This window comes from Daphnia pulicaria, chromosome 1 (assembly GCF_021234035.1).
Source record: "Daphnia pulicaria isolate SC F1-1A chromosome 1, SC_F0-13Bv2, whole genome shotgun sequence".
Classification (NCBI taxonomy): Eukaryota; Metazoa; Arthropoda; class Branchiopoda; order Diplostraca; family Daphniidae; genus Daphnia; species Daphnia pulicaria.
This window is the reverse complement of record NC_060913.1, coordinates 24,540,693-24,562,712: the sequence shown is the minus strand read 5'-3', so window position 1 is coordinate 24,562,712 and position 22,020 is coordinate 24,540,693. Positions and strand designations below refer to the sequence as shown.

Here is a 22,020-nt window from a genome sequence, read left to right as displayed (position 1 = left end):
CAAGTCAGCTGTGGCTCGCCACATTGGGTTTTGCAACCTACGCTTCTTTATTTATCGCAGTAAAATGGAGGTGGTTGCATAACTCCGCAAATCTAAATTACGTTTAATATTTTTCCTTGATTATTCCGATTACTTTCTTGCATTTAGAATCATGTTTCGTGTTAGTTTTTTAACGCAGCCCTGGTCGTGTGGCCGTAGCGCGCGTATTTTGAAACGATGGATTGAAAATGTAGGTCAGGATTCTGCGCGTAAACAACTCCGTCGTATAATGGAGAAAGGACCAATCACTATAGACTAGTAAAACTGGTTAAAAATGAGAGAATTGGTATCATTTGAATAGGTCGTCGACTCTGATCACGATCAGGCTGAGAGTCCAACGTTTACATTTCCGACCCAGTATCAATTGCATATTTACATAAAAGATATGGTTACAATGAGCTATCTGAAGGCATGTTTACAGCAAAGATTCCGATGGTTTTACTCTCCAAGTTTTAGCTTGATTTTATTGCGTGATAGCGAATTTATTGATGGCTAATTAAAAAAGTAACTCATCAGCTGATTTCGTCTGCCTTAACAAATTCAACGTGTCATTAGCAGACGAACGAACTGTAGGGAAAAAATAAAGAATTACACGTTCAAATCACAACAATAACTCGTAAGATTCGTAAAAAAATGCTTTTGCTTGCTACACGTTTTAAGCATTTATTGCCATTAACTTGAAAGAATTGTTGGCTGGGAATGGTGAACGTCATGAATGAGATCAGACTCATCTACAAAGCTGCCGTGGATGCCGTGAAGCCTGGTCAACTTGTAAATCAAGCAGTCAGATGTTTAGGAAATGTAGTTACAATTAAGGAAGAATTGGAGATTGAAGTTGACAAGAACTGCCATGTGATCGGTATACTTTCCTATGAAATGTGTCTAAACAATATTTATGAGTTCACTTTTTGGATATCTAGGATTTGGAAAGGCTGTGTTAGCAATGGCTCTCCAGATGGACACAATTATTGGGCACCACACAATGAAAGGAATCATCTCAATACCACATGGAGTGATGTCACAGTACAGTCTGCCAGATCAGTTTCTGAAACGGTACACCATCTATGAAGGTGCGGTCAACAACATTCCCGATGAAGAGTCCTTAAAAGCAACTAAAGAAATAGAAGAAATGGTTTCAAACTTGAAAGACTGTGATGTTTTGTTTGTATTAATATCAGGTATTTCCTTATTCCGTATTTCCTAAAGATTTTAACATTGCTAGAATTAATGCTTTTATTTACAGGAGGTGGATCTGCATTACTGGCATCACCAGTAGATGACCTCACTCTGGATGACAAGCAGAAAACCATACAACTATTGTCAAAGAGCGGTGCAAACATACAGGAATTGAATTCAGTAAGAAAGAAACTATCTCGAATCAAGGGCGGGAAACTAGCTCAGCTTTCATACCCAGCTACAACCGTGGCTCTAATTCTCTCTGACGTTATCGGCAACCCACTTGATGTCATAGCCAGCGGACCGACTGTCGAAAATAAAGATCCACAGAACAGAGGCTGGAATATCATTCAGAAATACCAGTTGGAAAACCAACTGCCTGTAAAAGTAGCAAAGTGTCTCTCGTTCACGTCGCCTAGGAACGAAATTTCATTCGATCACGTCCGGAATTATTTGATTGGTAATATTAAAGGTTGAAAATAAATCTTTAGTAGTCAAGGTTAACTGTTGTAATGTTTTTTTAGGAAGCAACCTAACTGCGTTACAGGCAGCTGAAGCTCACGCTACCCAGATTGGGTTTGTCACGGCCGTCTTGAGCGACCATATTCAAGGAGAAGCCAAAGAAATAGGCAAGAACTTTGCTCAAATAGCTCGAATTGTTGCCCAGATGATGGCAAAATCTAACGATCAACATAAACACATGGAAGCGTTATCTGTCGCGGCGGAGAACTTGAACGTTGACCCACGTTTCTGCTGCACCCTGGAGAGGCTGATTCGAGGATGCTTCAACACTCGCAAAAACTTGTGTCTTATTGGTGGAGGAGAGACCACAGTGTCAGTTCGAGGTTCTGGTCTCGGAGGAAGGAATCAAGAAATGGTGTTGAGCTATTTGGTGGAAACAGCTGAGAATCCAGCTTCCTTAGACGAACTAGAAGTTGTTTTTCTAAGCGCTGGAACAGATGGTAATATTGATTTACTGACATCTAATCGTATTATTTTTGCCTATAGTCTGTTTACTTATCTATAGGTATTGATGGGCCGACTGCAGCAGCTGGGGCTACGACTTGTGATGGCCTATTTAAAGAAGCTCAAGCACAAGGTCTTGATCCCATCACCTACCTGGATAACAACGATTCATACAACTTCTTCCACCTATTTCAGCAAGGTAATTATCATTTGATCACTGGGCCAAGTGGCACCAATGTCATGGACATCCATATTCTTTGCTTTAATTGGAAGCAAAGAAATGTATCCTTGTAGTTATGCTTGCCGGCATTCGTTCCTATCGATCAAGACCAAAATGTGTCGACATAGGCATGTGCAAGCTACAGTCATTCGTTGTGTTATCGGGCATTTAAAGAATAAGGAAGTGTATACATAATTCATTGGCCTACCAACTGCGTCAAAGCGTCAAATGTGGAAAATAACCCCGACCACCGACGTTTTGTAAATGTTTTTCTTTTTGCGGTTATGATTTTCCTTCCGTAGCTTGACAAAGTTATTTCTCAATCACCAACATTTCCCCTTCAGTTCCGTGCCTTCTAAAAAAGAGATAAAGAGAGCAGTTCTTTTTTAAATTATAAATCTTTGTATTGAAATATCTTCACAGCTCAAGTTTATACTGTTTATATAAGAAAAATGCTTAATTAGTTTGGAAAGGAAAATCGTAATAAATCTGAAAATTAATACAAATAAAATTATAGCAACTAGCATATAATATACAGCTTTTTAAATAAATTGACATCACAAAAGTTAACGCCAACGTGGTCTCACCGACCCTTGTTGAAGTCTACGAACGGTAGCAGGGCGAGATGTCACTGACGACAGAGAACGGCGACGAGTAACTGCATAAATATAAGACTTAAATAACTCGATTGAAATTTATAAATATTGATAACAGAGGACTGACCATTTTGTAAGTTAATCCGTGGAAGTGATGGCATTTCTTCAACTCGCATCTCTCCAATAAAAACGTTGCGGTTAGTTATCTGATAAAATGGATTGGATGTGTTGGGTTGACGTTCACCAGTCAACAAATTTCGGGACAGTTCTTGGTGTTGTTTCATCAGTTCCTTTCTGTTATTCTTCTCATCCTCGGAATAGCCATCGACGATGATGCCAATGATGTTGTCCATCGAAAAGTTCCTCCTTTCTGAAGTGATCGATTCTCTGCAGACTGGACACCCGACAATAGGTGATCTATTCTTTTCAAAAGTCTTCCATTGAGTGACACAGTATTGGCAGAATGTGTGCATGCAGTTTAACGTTGTGGCCTGAAATATTTGTTGGAAATGTCAACGAAACTAATTTTGTTTAAAAAATTGAGCCATTGTCAAACTTACAGACACCATGAGCTCCGAACAGATACCGCATCGTAGCTCAATTTCCATTCGCTGCATTTTGTCTACGACATTGCTAGATGAGGCACAATCCTAATTAATAAAAGAAACAGTTAGACTATAAATCAAGTCGTGCAATAAAATGAAATGTCACACCTGATTGCCGGCGACGTTCTCCTTAGCGTGGTCCTGTTGAGCTGCTTTAGCCATGATTTGTTGTTGTAAAGTCCTGACTTGTTGTAATTCTCTTTGAACTCGTGACTGAACTTCGGATTCGACTTGCAGATGCAACGTCAATCGGAATTTCTCCTTCAACAACTCACACTGCTCTTCTCGTAGCTGGTTCAGTCGTCTTAAAAGTTGGCACGTATGCTCAAACCTGGCCACAATTCGATCTTTGGAGATTCGGAGTTCTTTTTCCTATTTATACGAATGCATAAATTTTAATTATTTAATGATAGGACTGCGGTACTTACTCGACTTTTCAGCTTCACAATTCTGGCTTCGAGTTTCAGTTGACGTTCACGTGTCTGTTTTCCCATCTTGATATGCACTTGATGTACGTCTTGATCAATAGCTCGTCGATGTCGAATGAAGTCTTAGTGGCAGAAATGTTCTGCCAACTAAATGTTTTTGGATTAAGTATCGATTGAGATGATCGAATTGGGAATATTTTTTGTGCCGATAATATTGGGAAAAGTTACGCAATTTATTGTAGCAATAAAATCGTAATTTATTGTAAATTTTGTCGTTGATTCCGAATTGGCATATCATTAATATTCGGTTGAATAATTTTCGATTATGATTCTAGTTGCAGTTAAACGAAATGGATGGCGCAATAAAAATTCCCATCCTATTTGGTAATTTCCCGCTATTACTAGACAAAGTGTCCTCCAAAACGGAAAAGAGCACTCTAAATTTACATTCCGTTGTGATCGCTGTAGCTAACAGGAAGAAAATGCAGTTGTATCTTGTTATAATTTTTAGGGTTCCCTTTCTGATCGTAGGCTCATTTTTCTATAGGAAATTCTGTAGACCCTCTCGGTGCCTTAATTTTTCCATTACAATGTATTAACTGCCGTCGTAATCAGATCTGATGTAATAAAGATTGCTAGAGAGTCACGTTTTACTCGAAATCCAATTATTATGTTATCGATTGGATATAGCGGCTGTTTCGGCTCTTTGTGTGTGTGTTACTGAGCGATTTAAATCTGACCGTGAAATCCTTATAGTTATCAAGAACCCAACCGTAAAAACTGGATTTCATTACAAGCGAGAGGGACGACACACTGATCAATATTAATATAGTTAGTTAAAGCTTTATCGAACGCATTCATCGATTTAGGTTTAGGCAATGTCATTAAATTATTGCTGTTGTTGAAGTCGGGGTTCCCGTTGCTATGGCTTCTTAATGGTATGAAAAACGCTGCAGTTCACATCAATTGGGAAAATGTGAAAATGCTTTTAGTTTATAGTGTAATTTGTATCTAACAATGAAAGAACAATTTTTTTGTCAGCCTGTATTTCCTGTGGTATAATGCAGAAAATCCCATTACACAATTATTTAATATAAAAGAGCATAGTATTCATCTAGCCAATATACAGGCCACATAACTGGGAAATCTATTTATGTTGATCAATCAGTTTTCTAAGCTGGTCTTCATTGGCTCCAGAAAACTCAGCAACCTATAATGAAACGACAGTTAGAAAGCTGTAATTATGAAATTTTTAGAGATGACTCACCTTTACACCATTCTTCAAGTAGAGGAATGTAGGCATGCACGAAATGTTGTACTCAGATGCAACATCTTCACATTCATCCACATCAACTTTAACGAAAACAACATTGGGCATCTCTTTCGACATTGCCTGCAGTAGAATTTGAAAGTTGATGAAACACCTACTTTGAAACAGTTATGAATATTAAGTTGGTGACCTCAATTTTTGGAGCAATCATCTTGCAGGGGCCACACCAAGTGGCATAAAAGTCCACAACAACTAATTTTCCTCCTGCTTCCTTCAACTGGTTATTGAAGTCTTGCTAGAATTTTTCAAAAAGAAAGTATATCAAACACGGAAAAGGAACCGTCCACGAGTTTGTTGTTGGTTTTGTAATTTGGCATAACGCAACAACGATAAAAGGAGGTCAAATTGATGGCGTTTCTCTCCTTTCAAACGATGATGTAACAAAAACCGAGAGCATGAGTCGATTGAAATGTGTACCTTGTCCTTAACTTGATAGACCATGATGAACAATATATCCCAAAGTTTACACGAACAGCAGGAATCGAATGTCACGTGAAGATCCTCGACGAGCTACTTGCAAACGACCGGCTCAAGCGTAAAATGACGAGTCAGAATTTAACGCACAGATCGGACAAGTGTCTTATGTTTGTTGCTAGCGCCACTGGTGGGAAAAATGAGAACATTTAGGCTTGGGTTCTAATTGATTCTTCGGGCCTTTAATAAATCAAGTTTGGTTGGATCTCATAGTCTGCCATCTAGTGGCGAAGCATCAGTCCCCAAGGAAAAGATTCAATTTCACGAGCACTTGAAAACTTATCTTTCACGCGTTGATCATTATTTTTAGTAATCGTTTAATTTTTCATGGTGTCTAAAAGTTTTCTGTAGTAAATTATAGCCAACGAATTGAGTAGTGACCTACCTAGTGAGTAAAAACCTCTAGTACCGCCCCCTTTTCCAACATACATTTTGTTGCTGACGTAAAACGTAAATCGTGAACGATGCACATTAATGGAAGGTCCCCTCATCACAACCCACGGCTTTGATTAAAGAGCCACAGTGATGCGATTAAATAAAAAAATGAATAAAAATGAACCAAAGAATGTCATCAGAAAAACATAGGGGGAGCCCACAATCGCACAATGCCATCTAGCAACCGATAGTCGAAATTAATCAGTCAATGGCGTCGTCGTCACCCGAAGAAAGCATTGTGACTAGTATAGAAAATGCTTGTAATTAATTCTCGCTGATTGCAACAGTATATCGTATTAGGTGTGTACAATCGTGTTGCTCCGTGTGTGTGTGTATACGATGTGGGTGCAAAAGTTACCTCATTAAACGAAGAGGCATCTGAGAGAGAGAAGCAGAGAAACGAGAAGCCTAGAGAGGAGGGGGTGGAGTCCAGTTGTCCATTGGAGGGGGGTGGCTTGGTGACGTCAACATATTCGTTTCTCCCCGTACTGCTGGTGCTGGTGAAAATTGTCTGTAGAAAGTCCCTCCGTGAATTCGTTGGAGAGAACCCCAAAGGTTCTGACTGGCGAGACTAGGGGGAAACCGTTGGGCTATACAGTGGGCGGAGCTTGGGCAGCAGCAGCAGCAGCCCAGCCAAGGCTTGTGGATGTGTCGCGGTTTTAACTTTTTTCTTACAACCGACTACTCGGAGCTAGTGTAAAGAGAAAAAGGGATATTATTTCGAATGATGGAATTCTCGGGGGCAGGGTCACGTGTGCCGCGCCGCTAAGGTAGTCCTCCATCCGTTTCGCTCATTTTCATCGACTCGATCAGTGTTTTCAACATGTTTTAATTAAGTTTTTTAACCAACCCCACCGTCTAAACAACGAGCCTTGACTCTGTGTGTGTGTGCTCATTCCCTATACCCTTGCCACATCAATGGCTGTTGTGTTGTGTGTGTACGTGTTTGCCAGCGTGGGCACCTACGCCATTGCTCTCGATTCGGCTGCTCCTCCGTTAATAATAGTAGAAAGAAAATCATCGTCTCGTTCATCAAGTGATTTGCTTCTTATTTAATGATGACCCCATACATTGTCGGACAGTAGTATAGGCTCCCCCCATTGGCTTATTCTTGAGTGGGTCGTCAGAGAAAACACCGAAACTTTTACTCCGTTTGCCTTGGTTTCCTTTTTATTATTTCGCTCATGCGCAGTCCCGATCAAAACACACACGAGTGAGAAAAATCAACCCAAATCGTCTAGTTATTCCATCACATTTGCGTCTTGTTATGTTTTGCATTCGTCGGCCGCCAAGATGGCGGCTTGTTTTTGTTGTTACCACGATTATTCTTTTCGAAATTGAATATCCCCTCAACCCATTACACGTTTTTTTACTAGCCATTAAAAATCCAGTGGCCGGATGTTTGAAACTCGATTCCATTCGATTCCAATTTCTAAAATGCTGTTGTGAGGATGTTATCGCGAGAAGATGATCAGTTAACACAATTTCGTTCATTTGTTTGCGTTTCAGATGTGGTGACCGACAGACGCGCTCTACATAATTGTGTCGGAAGAGCCTTCACAACCAACAACATTGGACTTTTCTCACACACTTGATCGTCGAATAAGCAATAGAAAATAAATCTAACGTGTCGATATATATTTTGGAGGAGCACGTTCATGGTTTGCCCAACTTATGGCCTGACGGATGTGTGACCGGCGCCACCTGTATCGAACATCAATTGTTCCTTTCCGTTTCAGGTTGGCTTGATTAACTAATGTTGAGCTAACAACATGATCAATAATTCTGACTTGATTCGATCCATTCAGGACTTGACGGATATGGATTACGATGGGCAACGTTTGTTGGACGTGATCAATGATCCCAACGCCCTGGAAAGTTTCCTGGGCGGAATAGGGAATGGGAGTGGGATTAACAACGCTGCTAACGCTCACAGTGGTGTTTCGCTGGATTCGACCCATACCATCACTCAGCAGCAGTTGGCCAGTCTGCAACAGCAAATCCAACAGCAGCAACAACAGCTGCAGCAATTGCAACAACAACAACACCACCAACAGCAGATACATTCCCCGTTCTCGGTTCCCGTCAGGTCGCCGGCACCTGGTACAAGTCCGGCTGCGACTGTGATCCTTCGTTCGCCCGCTGCTCCTCCACCAGCCGCCAGTCCTTCTTCGCTGGCCTCCAGTCCGGCGCCCAATACACTTGGACATGCCACCTCTTACTCGGTCTCCTCTCCGGCACCGGCTCCGTCGCCCGGTCCTCAACAGTTTAGTTACCGAGCAGTTCCTTCCCCTCAACAGAGGACAGGCTCCTTGTCCTCAACACCGGTGGCATCGCCCATCAATTACCCTCCTGGGCCAGGTCCAGGCAACACAGGGCAAAACACCCAATCTGTCCAGTTGCCAGCTGGCACCATCACGATTCCGGCTCTCGCTAGTACGTCATTTTTCCTTTCCATTTTGATTGCATCATTCTCTCTAATCGTTGGCCATTTTCTTTTAGCTGCTGTCGGACAAGTCCAGCAGCTCGTTTCGGGTGGCCAGGTGCTTCAGATAGTGTCGGCTCCTCCACCCGCCACGCCTCCCCAAGTAGCCGGAACAAACACGACAACTTCCCAACCGGTAGTGAGACATCCTGTGGCTGCTGCACGTTCCAAGCAGCCACAGCTTAGGCCAAAGCCAGCAAACAACTCAAGCCCTGGCCCGGTTCAACAGGCTCATGCTGTCAAGTATGTCAAATAATTCCAGTGATTGTAGAGAGAATAATTTAAAAAATGTTTACATTTTCTCCCCGTTTAAAGTAGCCCAAGAACTTCATCACCAGTTATTGTCCAGCAGCAGCAACAACAACAACAGCTTCACCATCAACAGCAGCAGCAGCAACAACAACAACATCAGCAGCATCAGCTCCAACAACAACCACAACCCGTCCAGCAGCAAATAACGCAGCAACACGCGACGGGCCAAGTAGTGCAATTGGGTACGGGTGGGCCTACGGGTACATTGGTCTTCTCAGGTGGAGGAAACGCCATGTTTCCAGCGCTGGCCCCAACCGGAGGCCAGTTTTTCCTTCAGCAGCAGGGTAGCGGAGGTTTCCAACTGATCGTCCGACCTCCCGTACCTTCCAACTCGCCTCCCAAGCAGCAGCAACAGCAGCAGAGCATAGTGATGCAACCTCAGATTGGTCAGACCGTCCATCTCGCCCCAAACAACAACAACCGTCCGGCGACTGCTGTCGCGGCTGCCGTCCCTAATCCCCCCTGCCACCCTACCATATCCCAGCACCACCAGCCCATGGTAAGATTAGTCACTTTACCTGGCCTGGGCACTGTCCAGCTACAGCAGATTCAGACGCCCAATGGACCGGCCTTCCTGGCCGTCCAGCAACCACAGCAGCATCAGCCTCAACAACAGACGCAACAGCAGCAGCAACAACCGGCTACCTTCTTACGTAATCATCCTGGGCAACAAGCATTTATCCAACAACATCACGTCATTCAACAGCAGCAACAGCCTCACATTGTCACTCAACAACAGCAACAACCTCATATCCTCAACAACCTTACTCAACAACCCCAGCAGCAGCAACAACAGCAACAAGACAATATCCGGCTGGTATCCAGTCCCGCTACGACGTTGATCCCGAATAGTGATAATGTCGTTGATAACAACACCAACACAAACAGTACAACACCATCCACCACATTCGCCACCCCACCCAATAAAAAGCCGCCCGCGAAGAAGAAGCCCAAGCCAAAGAAGAAAAAGGAAGAAGTATGTGTGTCTAGATAATTTTTAAATAAAAGAAATTGTTTTAATGGTGTGTGTGAAAATCAACAGGTTGTGGTTGAAGAAAAGAAGCCAGCTGTCCAGGTCAATTTGGCTGAACTGCTGAAACAAACGGGTATTGTTGACGACGACGAATCTTTCTTTATGGATGATGAACCGACTCTGCAGCCGCCACCACCACCACCTCCTCAGCAGCAGCAGCAGCAGCAGATCCAGCAACAACTCCCGATCCAAATTCAGATGGAGCAGCCGATTCCGCCTACAGAGACCAAAGAAAATAACGTAATGAAAAATTGCTAAATGTAAATTTGGTCCAGGAGTTTAATCAACATTTTTAATTAGATGATGCTGGCACCAATGTTGAGTGAAATGAACCTCATTCAGACGCTCCATCAACACGGTCTGGCCTTGTCTGAAGATGATCTTCACACGTTGCGGAATTTTATCAAACCGAGTGAACAGGCTAGTGAACAGTCCAGTGCCTTAGGAGGAAGTGATTCGCTCGCCAATGGACTTAAAGGAGCCACCATGTTGAAAGCACCGGCTGCAGCCGTTTCACTGACCCTGGGCAACGGCCAAGTGATCCAGTTGACGGGCGAGCCTTTCGCAGATGCCCAACAACAGCCGAGAGTTCAGTTTGTGACGAATCCTTTCGACGCCCAAGCGACTCAAGTGTTCCAGGCCGCACCGCAAGCCGTGGCGGCTCCTGCCGCTCCTCCTCCTCAAATGACTGAAGTGATGCACTCGACTAATCACGGGTTTCAGAACGAGTTCCTCGAGGATTTGGCCAGGAGTCAGATAGTGTCGGATTCCAAGAAAACCAAGAGCAAAGCGGCTCCTGTCCAGAGAGCCGCTCCTGCCAACACCAACAACAATGCCCCCAAGAAAAAGCCCGAGCCGCGCAAGAAGAAACCACCTCCTGTCAAGGCAGGAGCGAATGCCGGAACGAATGCAACCGGACAAACGACTCCAGCCCACACGGGCTCGGTGCCCCGAGTGCAGACGATCAAATTGTCTCCTCAGAATCAACAAGTAGGATCTCGAAAAATAATCAATAAGTTGTCTGGTCCCTTGAATGTTAATTTTTACCGAGAGTATTGGTGTGTTAATTTCTAGCGATTTGTCAATAATTCGTTCCCCCAGAATCTGCGCAACATCCAGGCCCAAATCCAGTACCTGACGTCCAAAAAAGATCCTACTCCTCAGGATACTTCTCTCTTGCAGAAGCTCATTGAACATCACCAAAAGATACTGGCGACGGGAAAGCCAGTTCCCACCATTCCGGGCCAGCATGCCCAGGGCATTCCATTCGTAAGTTGCTGGAGTAAAACAATTGTTTGTTTTTTTTCTTTCTTGAGCATGTTAGCACATTTTTATGATTGATTGTTTGTTTGTTGATTTGATTTGGTTCCTTATTTTTTCTTATCCTCCCTGTCCACGTGTGCTTTTGTGTCCTCCTTCCAGAATCCTACTCCTACTACTGCCGCCCCTGCCCCTCCTGCTCCAGAGAGCGGAGTGTCTGTTGTTCAGCCTGTCCCTCCCAACACTGGCCCCACCAACGTGTCGAGGTCTCAAGGCAAAGTGGCTAATGTGCCGGCTAACATCCAGCAAAATACGCACCTGGCTAACCTTCTCCGCCAACCCGTCTCCGATAAAAATTCAAGGGTATTTTTTCAAGCTGACAATTTCTCACTTCTATTTTTGTTTTGGCTTTTCGTTACTCTTTTTCGGCTGTTTTATTGATCAATTGCATCCATCAAAGTTTCCCCATTTTGTCCTCATCTCGTTTTCTTTTTTGAGCTTATATTTATGTCTGGGTGGCTGATTAGTTTGCAATTTCGTTGGTAATCTGTCACTCATTCCTATTAATCATTTTCTTGTTTTCGTTCAAAGATGACGACGTCAAACGCGTCGAATCAACAGGCGGGATTGCGGCAAATTCAACCGACAGCCGCCCAGCTACGAGCTGCGACTCCGACCACTAGTGTCGTTGCTACTGGAAACAACAATACTCCCAATTCGCAGCAATCAAATCAAGTGTCCGTGTCAACGTCAGCGTCCATCTCTACTTCGTGTTCCACTCCAGCGGCCTCCAGTAATTGCAGCACGGCCACCGTCACTAATAACGTCAATGTTATTAGCGTGACGACGACCCAGTCGACCATTCAATCTCCGATGGGCACGCTGATACTCACGACAATGGACGGAGCAGGAGGAGCTTCTCCAACTGTTTCCACTGGCGCCACAAGCAGCTCAACTACAATAACCAACAGCTCAACGGCGGTAGCATCTCCGGCTCCATCAGCAGAAGCCGGACGAAGTAATGCTACACCGGCCAGAGGAACTAAGCGGCCGGCCCCTCCTTCTGCACCTCCTAAGCCGAGCATAAGTAAGAGCACGCTGTTTGAGCACCAACTGAAGACCGATCAAAGCGGAGCTCTAGCGCCGGATTGCAAGTGAGTACACAATAGATTCGGCTGCTTTTTGTGGATGCGATTAACTGTGAGAGTCTCTGTGGGATTTGCAGGACCCCATTTAAGAATAAGACGAATGCCTGTAAGAGGTTGGTGCGTTATCACGTCTTTCACGAACTGGGTCCCACTCCGCAGGAGCTGGAAAAGGAAGAAGAGGATTTAGAAACTCACGCTCAACAGTTGCTCTCCAAATTCCACCAGATGATTAACAAATATCATTATCTTCTTCTCATGGTTAGTAGTTTAGTATTTATTCCATCCAGCATCCGGCCAGAGTAATTGATTTTTGTTGTTTTTAAACAGGAGAGCACAAAAGAGGCTCCTACTTCCGAACACGTGATGGTGGAGAGGATGTTTGCTGGTGAAGAGAAACAGTCACTGGAACGGCTGAAAGAGGAAACACGCGTAGCCAAAGAATTGCAACTGACTCCCGTTTGGCCCGTGAAATCGGAGCCAACCACCTCCGGTGCCACTGCCACTACTACTCCCGTGGCCACCAACGACATTGTCAATGGCCGCAGAGATTCCCCTTCTGAAGATCTGAAACTGACGCCAAAAGTATTTTTAGACACGAATTTATCTGGCGTCTGCTTTAGTATTTTATTTTTAACCTTTTTGATCAAATTATTTAACAGATGGCGTTGCTGAAGTTTACGAGGAAGGAGGGCGAAGGCTACAAATCTGAACTGCAGATACCACAAGAGTACAAAGAAGTTCGAGTTATGGTGGAGGACGTCGTCAAAAGTAACGGCAGGATCAGAGAGTCCCTCGAGATGAACCATTCCGTCTCGATAAACGACTCGGCCATGGCCGGACTCACTGGCAGTACCATCGAGTCCAAACCTTACGACGAATGGGAGGCGATCCAGCGAGAGCTGGCACTCTACCCGGATGCCAGGGATCGCGACGACATGGTGAGATTCCCGTTTCACTTTTGAAGGCGTGCCAGATTTGTAAGGAACATTTTGATGGCAGGGATTTGATGGAGAGGAAGGCGGCGTCATCTACGACGAAGATATCAAAGCCCAAATGCAGAATGCCATCGACGACTTGTTGAGACTCAACGGCTGCGACGATGTCATCCCGCCGCATCTCCAACACCTGGCCAACAATGCGGCCCATCCTGCCGCAATTGGCGCAGTTGCGTCTTCATCTTCTGCCAATTACGAGGCCAGTGGTGCTGCAGGAGGAGGAGGAGGATTCCCGCCGCCATTGAAAAACGGTGAACAGTTTTGCAATAACAGCGAAATGCAGGTGGATCTGGCTCTCAATGAAGCTGTCAATAGTATTCTGTGAAAGACGAAGAATTGATTATTAAGCATTGTTGTTGTTGTCCCTCCTCATATGTAACCGGCGGTCACGGGAGATTGGGTATCCTTTGAATGGTCGGAAGCCTTATTCAGAAAGAAATGGGAGAAAGAGAGGTTATAGAAGAAACATTTTTAAAAACACACACACAATAATCCCTCAGAAACAAACGACCCCCATTGGTTGTTCTTTGAAAGAAATTTATTGTGTCATAGTAAAAAAGGAATTTTTTCGTTTTTTTTTTTTTCTAATTCGAAAAACAAAAATATTGAATGAACTTTAAATAGGGTCCTGCACGTTTGGGTGCAATTAAGCAAAACAAACAAAAATAACGGTTCATGTGATCTCTAAAATGTGAAGAAATGACATAATATCTCCTTTCACCTTGTATGTAAATGATGAGCAACACAACCCCCCGTGAAAAAACATTGAAAACAAAACACCACTTAAATAAGTGAAACCTAAAGCTAGAGAGCTCAATCTTGTTCTTTGTGTGTTTTTTTTGTTTTTTTTAATTTTTTCAAAAATTTGATAGCGAATAATTTTGAGGGATTTTTTTGTTGTTGTTGGGTTTTGTTGCCTAATTATTTTTTTCCTTTTCTCCCCCTCTAATGTGAGCCTACGTCTCAGGGCGAAAAAAAAATCACCACTCCACCCAATTACATCATTTATTATTATTATTTTTTCAATTGTATTTTTCCCTGCATGTCCTCCAGCGTCTCTCTACTCCCGCGTTCGGATGATGGTGATCATCATTCGACCGCTTACGACTAGTGTTTACATGTTTAAAAGAAAAAAAAATCTAAAGTAAACAAAGTAAGGCATGCATTTTTTAAATGGCCCGAGCCGCCCTCAAATTCCCATCAAAAGGAGGAGATTGTCCAAAAGAAAAAACATATTTTTTTTTTAGATTTTTAATTTATTTGCCACCACCTCCTGTCCTCTTTTTTAAACTTTGCGTGTGGGTAATATTGATTGTGTGTGAGAAAGTATGTCCTGTTCGATTTTACATCGTTTGATCATATTTAAAAAACATTCTATATCCAACTTCCCTCTATCTCCCTTTTCCTTTTGCTGCTGAGACTGCTGATGCTGCTGGTACATAATTTGTGACTTTATTATTAGTGTCGAATTGAGAGTGTGTTGCAGCACAATTGAGTATTTGGGATATCAGAATGGTCGTCTTCTACTTACATGATAAAAACATTTGCTCCCGCCCCCCTTGTACATACTTATATATTGATTCATAATAAAAATTTGAATGAATTTCAAAATAATTCGCTAGTTTTTGGTTAATTTTTTTATTTCATTGAGAACTGGCAATGCTTTAGCAAAAGACTTTCAGACGTAAACAACGAATAAAAAGGTAAGAACTTGTTCGCTGTTCTCTCTTTTGTAAGGAATTATACACAATAATTGCGAGCCCGAAGGGCGAAGCTAATAATCGCATACGCAGAAAAAAAAAAGCCATGTCACTTTGTCTGTATGTATGTATGTATGTATGTATGTATGTAACGCTCCATAGCTCGGGCTTTTTACGACACATTTCAGACTTTTTGGTCTTAAAAATTAGACAAAAAATATGCGGTGCGACCAGAACAAAAATAATTTCATTTACTTAATTAGTTCTTCTGTAATTAATGAAAAACTGTTAAAATAATTGCTTAACGACTAGTGACATCTGGCGGTGGCGACTACAACTTTTCACCTTAGGTTTAAATTTCACTTTCCACTACATATGTAAGTGTCATTTATTTAAAGTGTTAAGTTAAAAATTCATCCTTCTCGTCGAATAATTTTTATTGAAATATATTCGTAATGGATGGTTAAACATGAGTAAAATAATTTTACGAATATATTCCGCCCAAACAAATCACCACCAGATGTCCGTAGTATCGCCGTGATGACGCAATCTTTGATGTCCCATCCATGACGCAACAACCAGATTTGCATTTATGTTTTGCAGTTATTTGACTAAAAAATGGTTATTTTTAAATTCAATTATTGAACTTTATTTGTAAAAATAGGAACATTTGAGTTGAGCAAACTAAACGAAAATAACTTGCAAGGATATTGAACTGTGACAGAAAAATCCCACAGGATTGCAATTGCGAAAGAAAGTGTTGATACGAGGTTATATAAGGGTGATTCGACTCGAGTTGATTTTAAAAGGGTGCCAAACACACACCGTTTCTGTCAGACTGTTTTTACCACACAAAAACACCGTTTCTGCCTGATTGTTTTTTTTACCATACAAAGAAAACAAGAAATCACATTGCTCCATCACTTTGATGATTTCTATTCCCAGAATATCGATTGTTTTTACCATAAAAAAAACAAATTGATTTTAAAGGGTGCCAAACACACACCATTTCTGTCAGACTGTTTTTACCACACAAAAACACCGTTTCTGCCTAATTGTTTTTTTTACCACACAAAGAAAACAAGAAATCACATTGCTCCATCACTTTGATGATTTCTATTCCCAGAATATCGATTGTTTTACCATAAAAAAAAACAAATTGATTTTAAAGGGTGCCAAACACACATCGTTTCTGTCAGACTGTTTTTACCACACAAAAATACCGTTTCTGCCTGATTGTTTTTTTACCACACCAAAAGCAATAGTCAAATCTATTCCCGGATTATCGAACGTCAAAATGTCTTCTAAGAGAAAACGAAAGGATGAACTTGCAGCTAGGCAAGCCAAACGTAGAGCAACGGAATCTGAAGAACAGCGGTTTGCTCGACTTGAAGCAAATGCTGTCAGGAATGCTGCAGCGAGATCAGCCGAGTCTGAAGTACAGCGGTGTGCTCGACTTGAAGCAAATGCTGTCAGGAATGCTTCAGCACGATCAGCCGAGTCTGAAGTACAGCTTTGTGCTCGACTTGAAGCAAATGCTGTTAGGAATGCTGCAGCACGATCAGCCGAGTCTGAAGTACAGCTTTTTGCTCGACTTGAAGCAAATGCTGCTAGAAGTGTTGCAGCACGATTAGCCGAGTCTGAAGTTCAGCGGTGTGCTCGACTTGAATTAAATGCTGTTAGGAATGCTGCAGCACGATCAGCAGAGTCCGAAGTACAGCTTTGTGCTCGACTTGAAGCAAATGCTGCTAGAAATGTTGCAGCACGATTAGCCGAGTCTGAAGTTCAGCGGTGTGCTCGACTTGAAGCAAATGCTCTCAGGAATTCTGCAGTACGATCAGCCGAGTCTGAACAACAGACTGTTAATCGCCGTGCTGAAGATGCTCTGAGGCATACATTCGACAGAGAAGCCGAGTGTCCTCAACAAACTGCTGCTAGACTTGCTGCTTCCGCTGCTCGATTTGCCGCCAGAATATCCAATGAAACCCAAGATGAAGCTAACGATAGGCGACAAAGTAATGCAAGTATTCAACGACGATCTAGGGAAACCCGTCAAATCTCCAAAGAAGAATATCTAGATGTTTTTGATGCTTCCGTCAATGGACCGCTTCATAAGCAACCTTTCGTCGACAAGCATATGAAAAAATTCCATTCTGAATTGCATCAATTAAATCAGCAGCATTGCCTCCACTGTCGAGAATTGTGGCCTACAACAGATGCAATTGTCGATCCCTACATTTGCTGCCGTTGCAAGAAACTTACGGAATTCAACCCTTTTGGCATTCAAAATGATATGGTGCGTGATTTTTCATCTATTCCACTAGCAATTCAGAAGCACTTTCGGGAACTTACTCCTCTTGAAGAAATGCTTCTCTCGCCAGTAATTTCCATCATGTCTGTCTTCCGGCTACCTTCTGGTGGACATGTTTCTCGTGGCTACGTGGCAAATTTCAAACAAGACGTAGCCGGATTCATCAGAGAGATTCCTCTCACAGCAGAGCAACTTCCGTGCCTCGTCATAAGAAGGAGAGGTGTGGACAACACCTGTGCCGAATTCAAAGTTTGCCGTAAACGAGTTGAAGCAGTTGGCCGATTTCTCATTCAGAACCATCCAGGCTTTGCTTCACATCGTATCACTTTTAGCCAGACCAACTGTGATTTGCTGCCCGAAGATGGACCTTTGTTAAATATTCCGACGATGGACAGCGACAACGATGAATTGAATGTCACTGACGAAGGAGCCATGACAAGGGATGTTCCATCAGAAGACATTCTTGATCAGCCACAACCTCCTGATGTCGCTTTCGTCATTTCAAACAACATCAGGCCTCCTCAACAAAATGAAATATTAAATGCGCTCGATCCGGTTAATTGGCCAACAATTTCAACTGAGCCTATCAACGAATTTGAGGTCATGTCTGGTCTTGCATCTCTGGCTTTCATCAAGTTGTTTCCTCTTGGGCAAGCTGACCCAACAAAGAAAGGTCGCAGACAAGACCTATCCGAACTCGTTGCTTCTAACCACTTAATGAAATATGCCGAGATTGATTGTACAAAGGAACCCGACGAATCTCATCCAAACGGGTATTTGTATTATCCGTTTGCTGAACATGAGCGCTTCTGTTTTTGGTCGGTTGATCGCATACGACGCCATCGAGCCCTTGGGCAGTGTTCCGTTTTTCTGAGACAAAATCCCGAAGAAGCTGCATTGTCTATGGAGGAACTTAAGGCTATGGCTGCCAACGGTCAACTTGACTCGGTCATCAGCAAAATGTACTCCTATACAGCCAATGTCACTGGCAGTGACGCCTACTGGAGCAAGCGTCGGAGAGAATTAGAGGCTATAATGCAACAGAAAGGTCTTGGCACGGCTTTTTTTACTGTTAGCTTTGCTGACAATCACTGGGACGACCTCCATCGTCTCATGCCCAACGGTTCAGCTGAACCAAAACTTCGCTACCAGAGTACAAATGCAAATTTACATCTAGCAGACTGGTACTTTTCCGAAAAATTACGTCTTTTCATGAAACATTTTTTCGGTGGTGTCTTGGATCTCGAATGGTTTTGGTATCGTTTCGAGTGGCAATCAAGAACAGCCATTCATGCCCACGGTGTTGTAAAGCTCAAAAACGACCCGGGGATTGCCGACCTAATGATTAAAGTCTACGCTGGCCGACTTATGGCGCAAAAACTAGCTGATCCACAGTACACAGCAAACCTTAGCGAACAAGACGTCCAAGAAAAGCAAGATCTAGTTGAAGCCGGCATTCTTGCAGAACTCAAGGTTCTAAAGTATGCCGATACTCTGTTGTGTGCCTGTAATACTCGGTCTGATCCAGTCAACCCGTTCAATGCTGAAGTACCAGTTCCCCATCCGTGTTCAAGCAATGTCTCGTCAATTTTGAACGATGGAGCAGCCATGGACGACTTCTACGAAAGATTGGCAAACTGTGTTCAACGTCACGTCTGTCGACCAGACGGTTACTGTAAATCGAAGGACGGCAAATGTCGTTTCCACTTTCCTTTTGATCTAGTTAGTGAATCGAGAATAGTTTTTGAAAAAATCGGAAACACAGACTCTGTTCGTGCGAAAATTGTTCTCAAAAGAAACGACAAGTACATGAATGTTCACAACAGATCAATGTTGGAACATTGGTGTGCCAATGTAGATCTTCAGCTCATTCTTGATCATCACGCTGCAATGAACTACATGGTCAAGTATGCTAGCAAACAAGAGCGGTCTGGAAACACTTTACAGCAAGTGATCAAAACGATTATCAACAAGGCTGATGTCACAGATAATGCTGGCTCCGCTTTTCGCTCCTCTATCATTCGTTCCATTGGCCATCGTGACATCGGGAAAGGTGAAGCGTCGCGCATTTTGTTTTCCGGCCACCACTGTGAATCATCCTTCAATTACGTCAACGTTTCTTTGGACCTGACTGTAAACGAAGTCTTCAGAAATCCAACGACTGGTGAGTTGGAAACTCGACCAACTCTGCTTACCTACTTTGCCAAACGTCATGTTTACATTGAACAAAACACCTACCCCAATTGGAATCTTGATCAACCCAATTTTATCGAGTTTTGTCGTCACTTCACTGTCGTCAAAGGGAATCTTAGAAATAATCCCAAGCCGGACAAGACCATTGTTTTGACATTCCCGGTGCATCGAAATTCTCCTACGTCAGCTACCTACCATCTGTTCTGCCGATATTCGCTAATCAAGTTTTTCCCATGGACGGAATCATCTATTCCAATGCTTTTGGATGACAACCTTGTCGTACGCCAATGGCAAGACTTTCGATTGACTGCAGCTCAGGAACTGCGTCAATATTTCAACTTAGACGAAGAATTACAAAGTCGATTAGATCAGGCAGCTGATGACCTCCAGGAAGAAGACAACATTGAAAACGACAACTTTAATCAACTTGAATGGCAGCAAGCGGTCGGTATGCGACCTGCTGGCGAACAAGAAGTTCGTTCTGATCTACCTGTGATTGACCGTTCTTTCCCTTGGCTGACTAGTCTTCAGCTTCATTACACTCCACATGAATTGGCCTGTGGAAGCACTTGGGTGGTTAATCATCTAACCAACGGAAGAGATCTCGGCACTGATTCTACAGATTTACCGTTTGTCAGTCCCAGTCAACTGAATCGTTCACAACGAATGTGGTTCGATATGGTTGTTGAGGCTCTGCAATCTCGGAAACAGTTGTTATTGATCGTCAATGGCACAGCTGGTACTGGCAAAACCTTCACTATTTCAGCAATTTCCAGTGCTGTCCCTAAAGAACATATCGTCCGTTCGGCCTACACCGCGAAAGCTGCCCATCTCATCCGCGGTGAAACTTTGCACAAGATATTTCAAATTCCAGTAGAAAAAGGCCAAGGCACAAAGTTTGGCCCTCTTAATGGAGCGAAACTGGCAGCTCTTCAAGAGAAATTTCGTCATGTTAAAATTATCATAATTGACGAATATTCAATGTTGAGCTTGACCATGCTTGGAAAAATTGACGCTCGTCTTCGTGAAGCTAAAGGCAACAACCTTTTTTGTGGTGGGCTGACTGTTATTTTGGTTGGAGATCCAGCTCAGCTTCCTCCTGTGGCTGCTCCTTCCCTCTATTCCCAATCAACAGCACCGTTTGCCAACGAGGGTCGGGCCGCTTACTTGGCTTTCCAATCCGTCATCAAGTTGACAGAAGTTCGACGACAACAAGTAGAAGATGGCGACATTGACCAGCAAACATTCCTGGACACACTCAACTCTTTGAGAGAGGGAAACTGTTCCATAGACCAGTGGAAATTCCTTCAAGCAAGGAATCCGGAAGCCATTGCCAACTTTGGCACTGATTTTGAAGATGCGACCTACTTGTTTGCCACCAACGAAGCTGTTAATCGCAGGAATTACTTTAAATTACCACAACTTCAAATGCCAATCACCCTACTACGGTCGGTAAATGTGCCTTCAAGTGGCAAGTCAAAGCCATCTGATCAGTTTCGAGGGCTTGAAGTTGAACTGTACCTTGCGATTGGAGCCCAAGTAACGTTAACATCCAACATCAACACGGATGTGGGTCTCACTAATGGTGCCAGAGGTACCGTGGTTGACATCGTCTATTCCAAACAGCCCAATGTTGATCTGCCTGATTTCATCGTTGTTAGATGGCCTGATTATACCGGTCCTCAATTCTTCTCTACAACCATGAATAACGGCATTTCAACTCACAACTGTATACCAATCCCGGCAATATCCATACGGTCTGATGACACGAGAGCCGTCCGGATTCAGTTTCCCCTTCGCCTGGCTTATGCGATGACCGTATGGAAATCTCAAGGAGAAACTCTAGGCAAAACTGTTGTAGACATCGGTCCCAAAGAAACCGCCGGCCTGACTTTCGTCGCTCTTTCAAGGGTAAGACACATTAGTGATTTGGCCGTCTTGCCATTTGACTATCAAAGAGCATTGAAAATATCGACTGGCGATGGGTTATTTGCTAGAAAGATGGAAGAAAGACGGCTAAATATGTTGTGTCAGGTTACACAAGATCAATGGTTTGAAAATAACCCAGAATAAATTTGTTTTATTTTCTTACTGTTTTGCTGTCTCACAAATTCGCTTTTCGTGTGCCTTTGTCACTCAACAACGTAACGTCACTTTTGAATACAAAATAGGTCCTGAATTTGTCATTTAAGACAGTTTTTAACTGGCTTACGACTATCCATTCGGCGAGCTGATAAGCTTGCTTTTCTATCTTAGAATTAAAATGTTGTAAGTGTCTGAACAAAGTTTAGTCAAATCAAATGAGGTAAATACT

The 22,020-nt window shown here is 43.1% G+C and overlaps 5 protein-coding genes across 13 annotated transcripts; 3 read left to right on the top strand and 2 right to left on the bottom strand.

Annotated features, from left to right (window-relative positions):
* Positions 1–5: 5 nt before the first annotated feature.
* LOC124315335 (glycerate kinase-like) lies at positions 6–2,966 on the top strand. Of its 2 annotated transcripts, XM_046780971.1 has the most exons (6): positions 6–655; positions 724–898; positions 960–1,217; positions 1,283–1,675; positions 1,740–2,177; positions 2,243–2,966. In XM_046780971.1, the coding sequence occupies exons 2-6, from the start codon at positions 739–741 to the stop codon at positions 2,473–2,475; spliced, it is 1,482 nt and encodes a 493-aa protein (XP_046636927.1). In that variant the 5' UTR covers positions 6–655; positions 724–738; the 3' UTR covers positions 2,476–2,966. The 2 variants fall into 2 exon arrangements, with proteins under 2 accessions (XP_046636927.1, XP_046636918.1); XM_046780962.1 differs by having other exon boundaries at positions 6–898.
* LOC124316179 (E3 ubiquitin-protein ligase rnf8-B-like) lies at positions 2,781–4,173 on the bottom strand. The gene is made up of 5 exons (XM_046781980.1): positions 4,031–4,173; positions 3,711–3,974; positions 3,558–3,647; positions 3,125–3,488; positions 2,781–3,059 (listed from the first exon to the last, which is right to left on the bottom strand). Exons 1-5 carry the CDS (start codon positions 4,094–4,096, stop codon positions 2,968–2,970), a joined length of 876 nt encoding a protein of 291 aa, XP_046637936.1. The 5' UTR covers positions 4,097–4,173; the 3' UTR covers positions 2,781–2,967.
* LOC124318387 (thioredoxin-2-like) lies at positions 4,030–5,943 on the bottom strand. Its single transcript, XM_046782825.1, has 4 exons — positions 5,778–5,943; positions 5,491–5,595; positions 5,298–5,423; positions 4,030–5,240 (listed from the first exon to the last, which is right to left on the bottom strand). Exons 1-4 carry the CDS (start codon positions 5,799–5,801, stop codon positions 5,178–5,180), a joined length of 318 nt encoding a protein of 105 aa, XP_046638781.1. The 5' UTR covers positions 5,802–5,943; the 3' UTR covers positions 4,030–5,177.
* Positions 5,944–6,205: 262 nt separating this feature from the next.
* Positions 6,206–15,113, top strand: LOC124314131 (nuclear receptor coactivator 6-like). Of its 8 annotated transcripts, none has more exons than XM_046779226.1 (14): positions 6,206–6,222; positions 7,779–8,008; positions 8,078–8,705; positions 8,772–8,997; positions 9,070–10,042; positions 10,109–10,339; positions 10,400–11,089; positions 11,174–11,368; positions 11,522–11,722; positions 11,951–12,513; positions 12,585–12,765; positions 12,835–13,089; positions 13,167–13,445; positions 13,507–15,113. In XM_046779226.1, the coding sequence occupies exons 3-14, from the start codon at positions 8,090–8,092 to the stop codon at positions 13,825–13,827; spliced, it is 4,731 nt and encodes a 1,576-aa protein (XP_046635182.1). In that variant the 5' UTR covers positions 6,206–6,222; positions 7,779–8,008; positions 8,078–8,089; the 3' UTR covers positions 13,828–15,113. The 8 variants fall into 8 exon arrangements, with proteins under 8 accessions (XP_046635182.1, XP_046635154.1, XP_046635191.1 ...); XM_046779198.1 differs by lacking the exon at positions 6,206–6,222 and adding an exon at positions 6,452–6,569; XM_046779235.1 differs by lacking the exon at positions 6,206–6,222 and adding an exon at positions 6,587–7,039 and having other exon boundaries at positions 9,073–10,042.
* A 3,612-nt stretch (positions 15,114–18,725) lies between these two features.
* LOC124316389 lies at positions 18,726–21,779 on the top strand. The gene is made up of 2 exons (XM_046782346.1): positions 18,726–19,188; positions 19,372–21,779. Exons 1-2 carry the CDS (start codon positions 18,726–18,728, stop codon positions 21,777–21,779), a joined length of 2,871 nt encoding a protein of 956 aa, XP_046638302.1.
* Positions 21,780–22,020: the final 241 nt, after the last annotated feature.

Bases quoted from the DNA above. Each gene is read 5' to 3' on its own strand.
- LOC124315335 (XM_046780971.1), top strand. From the start codon at position 739: ATGGTGAACGTCATGAATGAGATCAGACTCATCTACAAAGCTGCCGTG. The intron at 899-959 runs GTATACTTTCCT...TTGGATATCTAG, and splicing joins CAAGAACTGCCATGTGATCG to GATTTGGAAAGGCTGTGTTA. The intron at 2,178-2,242 runs GTAATATTGATT...ACTTATCTATAG, and splicing joins TCTAAGCGCTGGAACAGATG to GTATTGATGGGCCGACTGCA.
- LOC124316389 (XM_046782346.1), top strand. From the start codon at position 18,726: ATGAAACATTTTTTCGGTGGTGTCTTGGATCTCGAATGGTTTTGGTAT. The intron at 19,189-19,371 runs GTAAATCGAAGG...GTGCCAATGTAG, and splicing joins CTGTCGACCAGACGGTTACT to ATCTTCAGCTCATTCTTGAT.
- LOC124316179 (XM_046781980.1), bottom strand. From the start codon at position 4,096: ATGGGAAAACAGACACGTGAACGTCAACTGAAACTCGAAGCCAGAATT. The intron at 3,648-3,710 runs GTGTGACATTTC...TTTATTAATTAG, and splicing joins AGAACGTCGCCGGCAATCAG to GATTGTGCCTCATCTAGCAA. The intron at 3,489-3,557 runs GTAAGTTTGACA...CAAATATTTCAG, and splicing joins GTTCGGAGCTCATGGTGTCT to GCCACAACGTTAAACTGCAT.
- LOC124318387 (XM_046782825.1), bottom strand. From the start codon at position 5,801: ATGGTCTATCAAGTTAAGGACAAG. The intron at 5,424-5,490 runs GTCACCAACTTA...ATTCTACTGCAG, and splicing joins TGATTGCTCCAAAAATTGAG to GCAATGTCGAAAGAGATGCC. The intron at 5,241-5,297 runs GTGAGTCATCTC...GTTTCATTATAG, and splicing joins ACTTGAAGAATGGTGTAAAG to GTTGCTGAGTTTTCTGGAGC.
- LOC124314131 (XM_046779226.1), top strand. From the start codon at position 8,090: ATGGATTACGATGGGCAACGTTTGTTGGACGTGATCAATGATCCCAAC. The intron at 11,369-11,521 runs GTAAGTTGCTGG...TCCTCCTTCCAG, and splicing joins ATGCCCAGGGCATTCCATTC to AATCCTACTCCTACTACTGC. The intron at 11,723-11,950 runs GTATTTTTTCAA...TTTCGTTCAAAG, and splicing joins TCTCCGATAAAAATTCAAGG to ATGACGACGTCAAACGCGTC.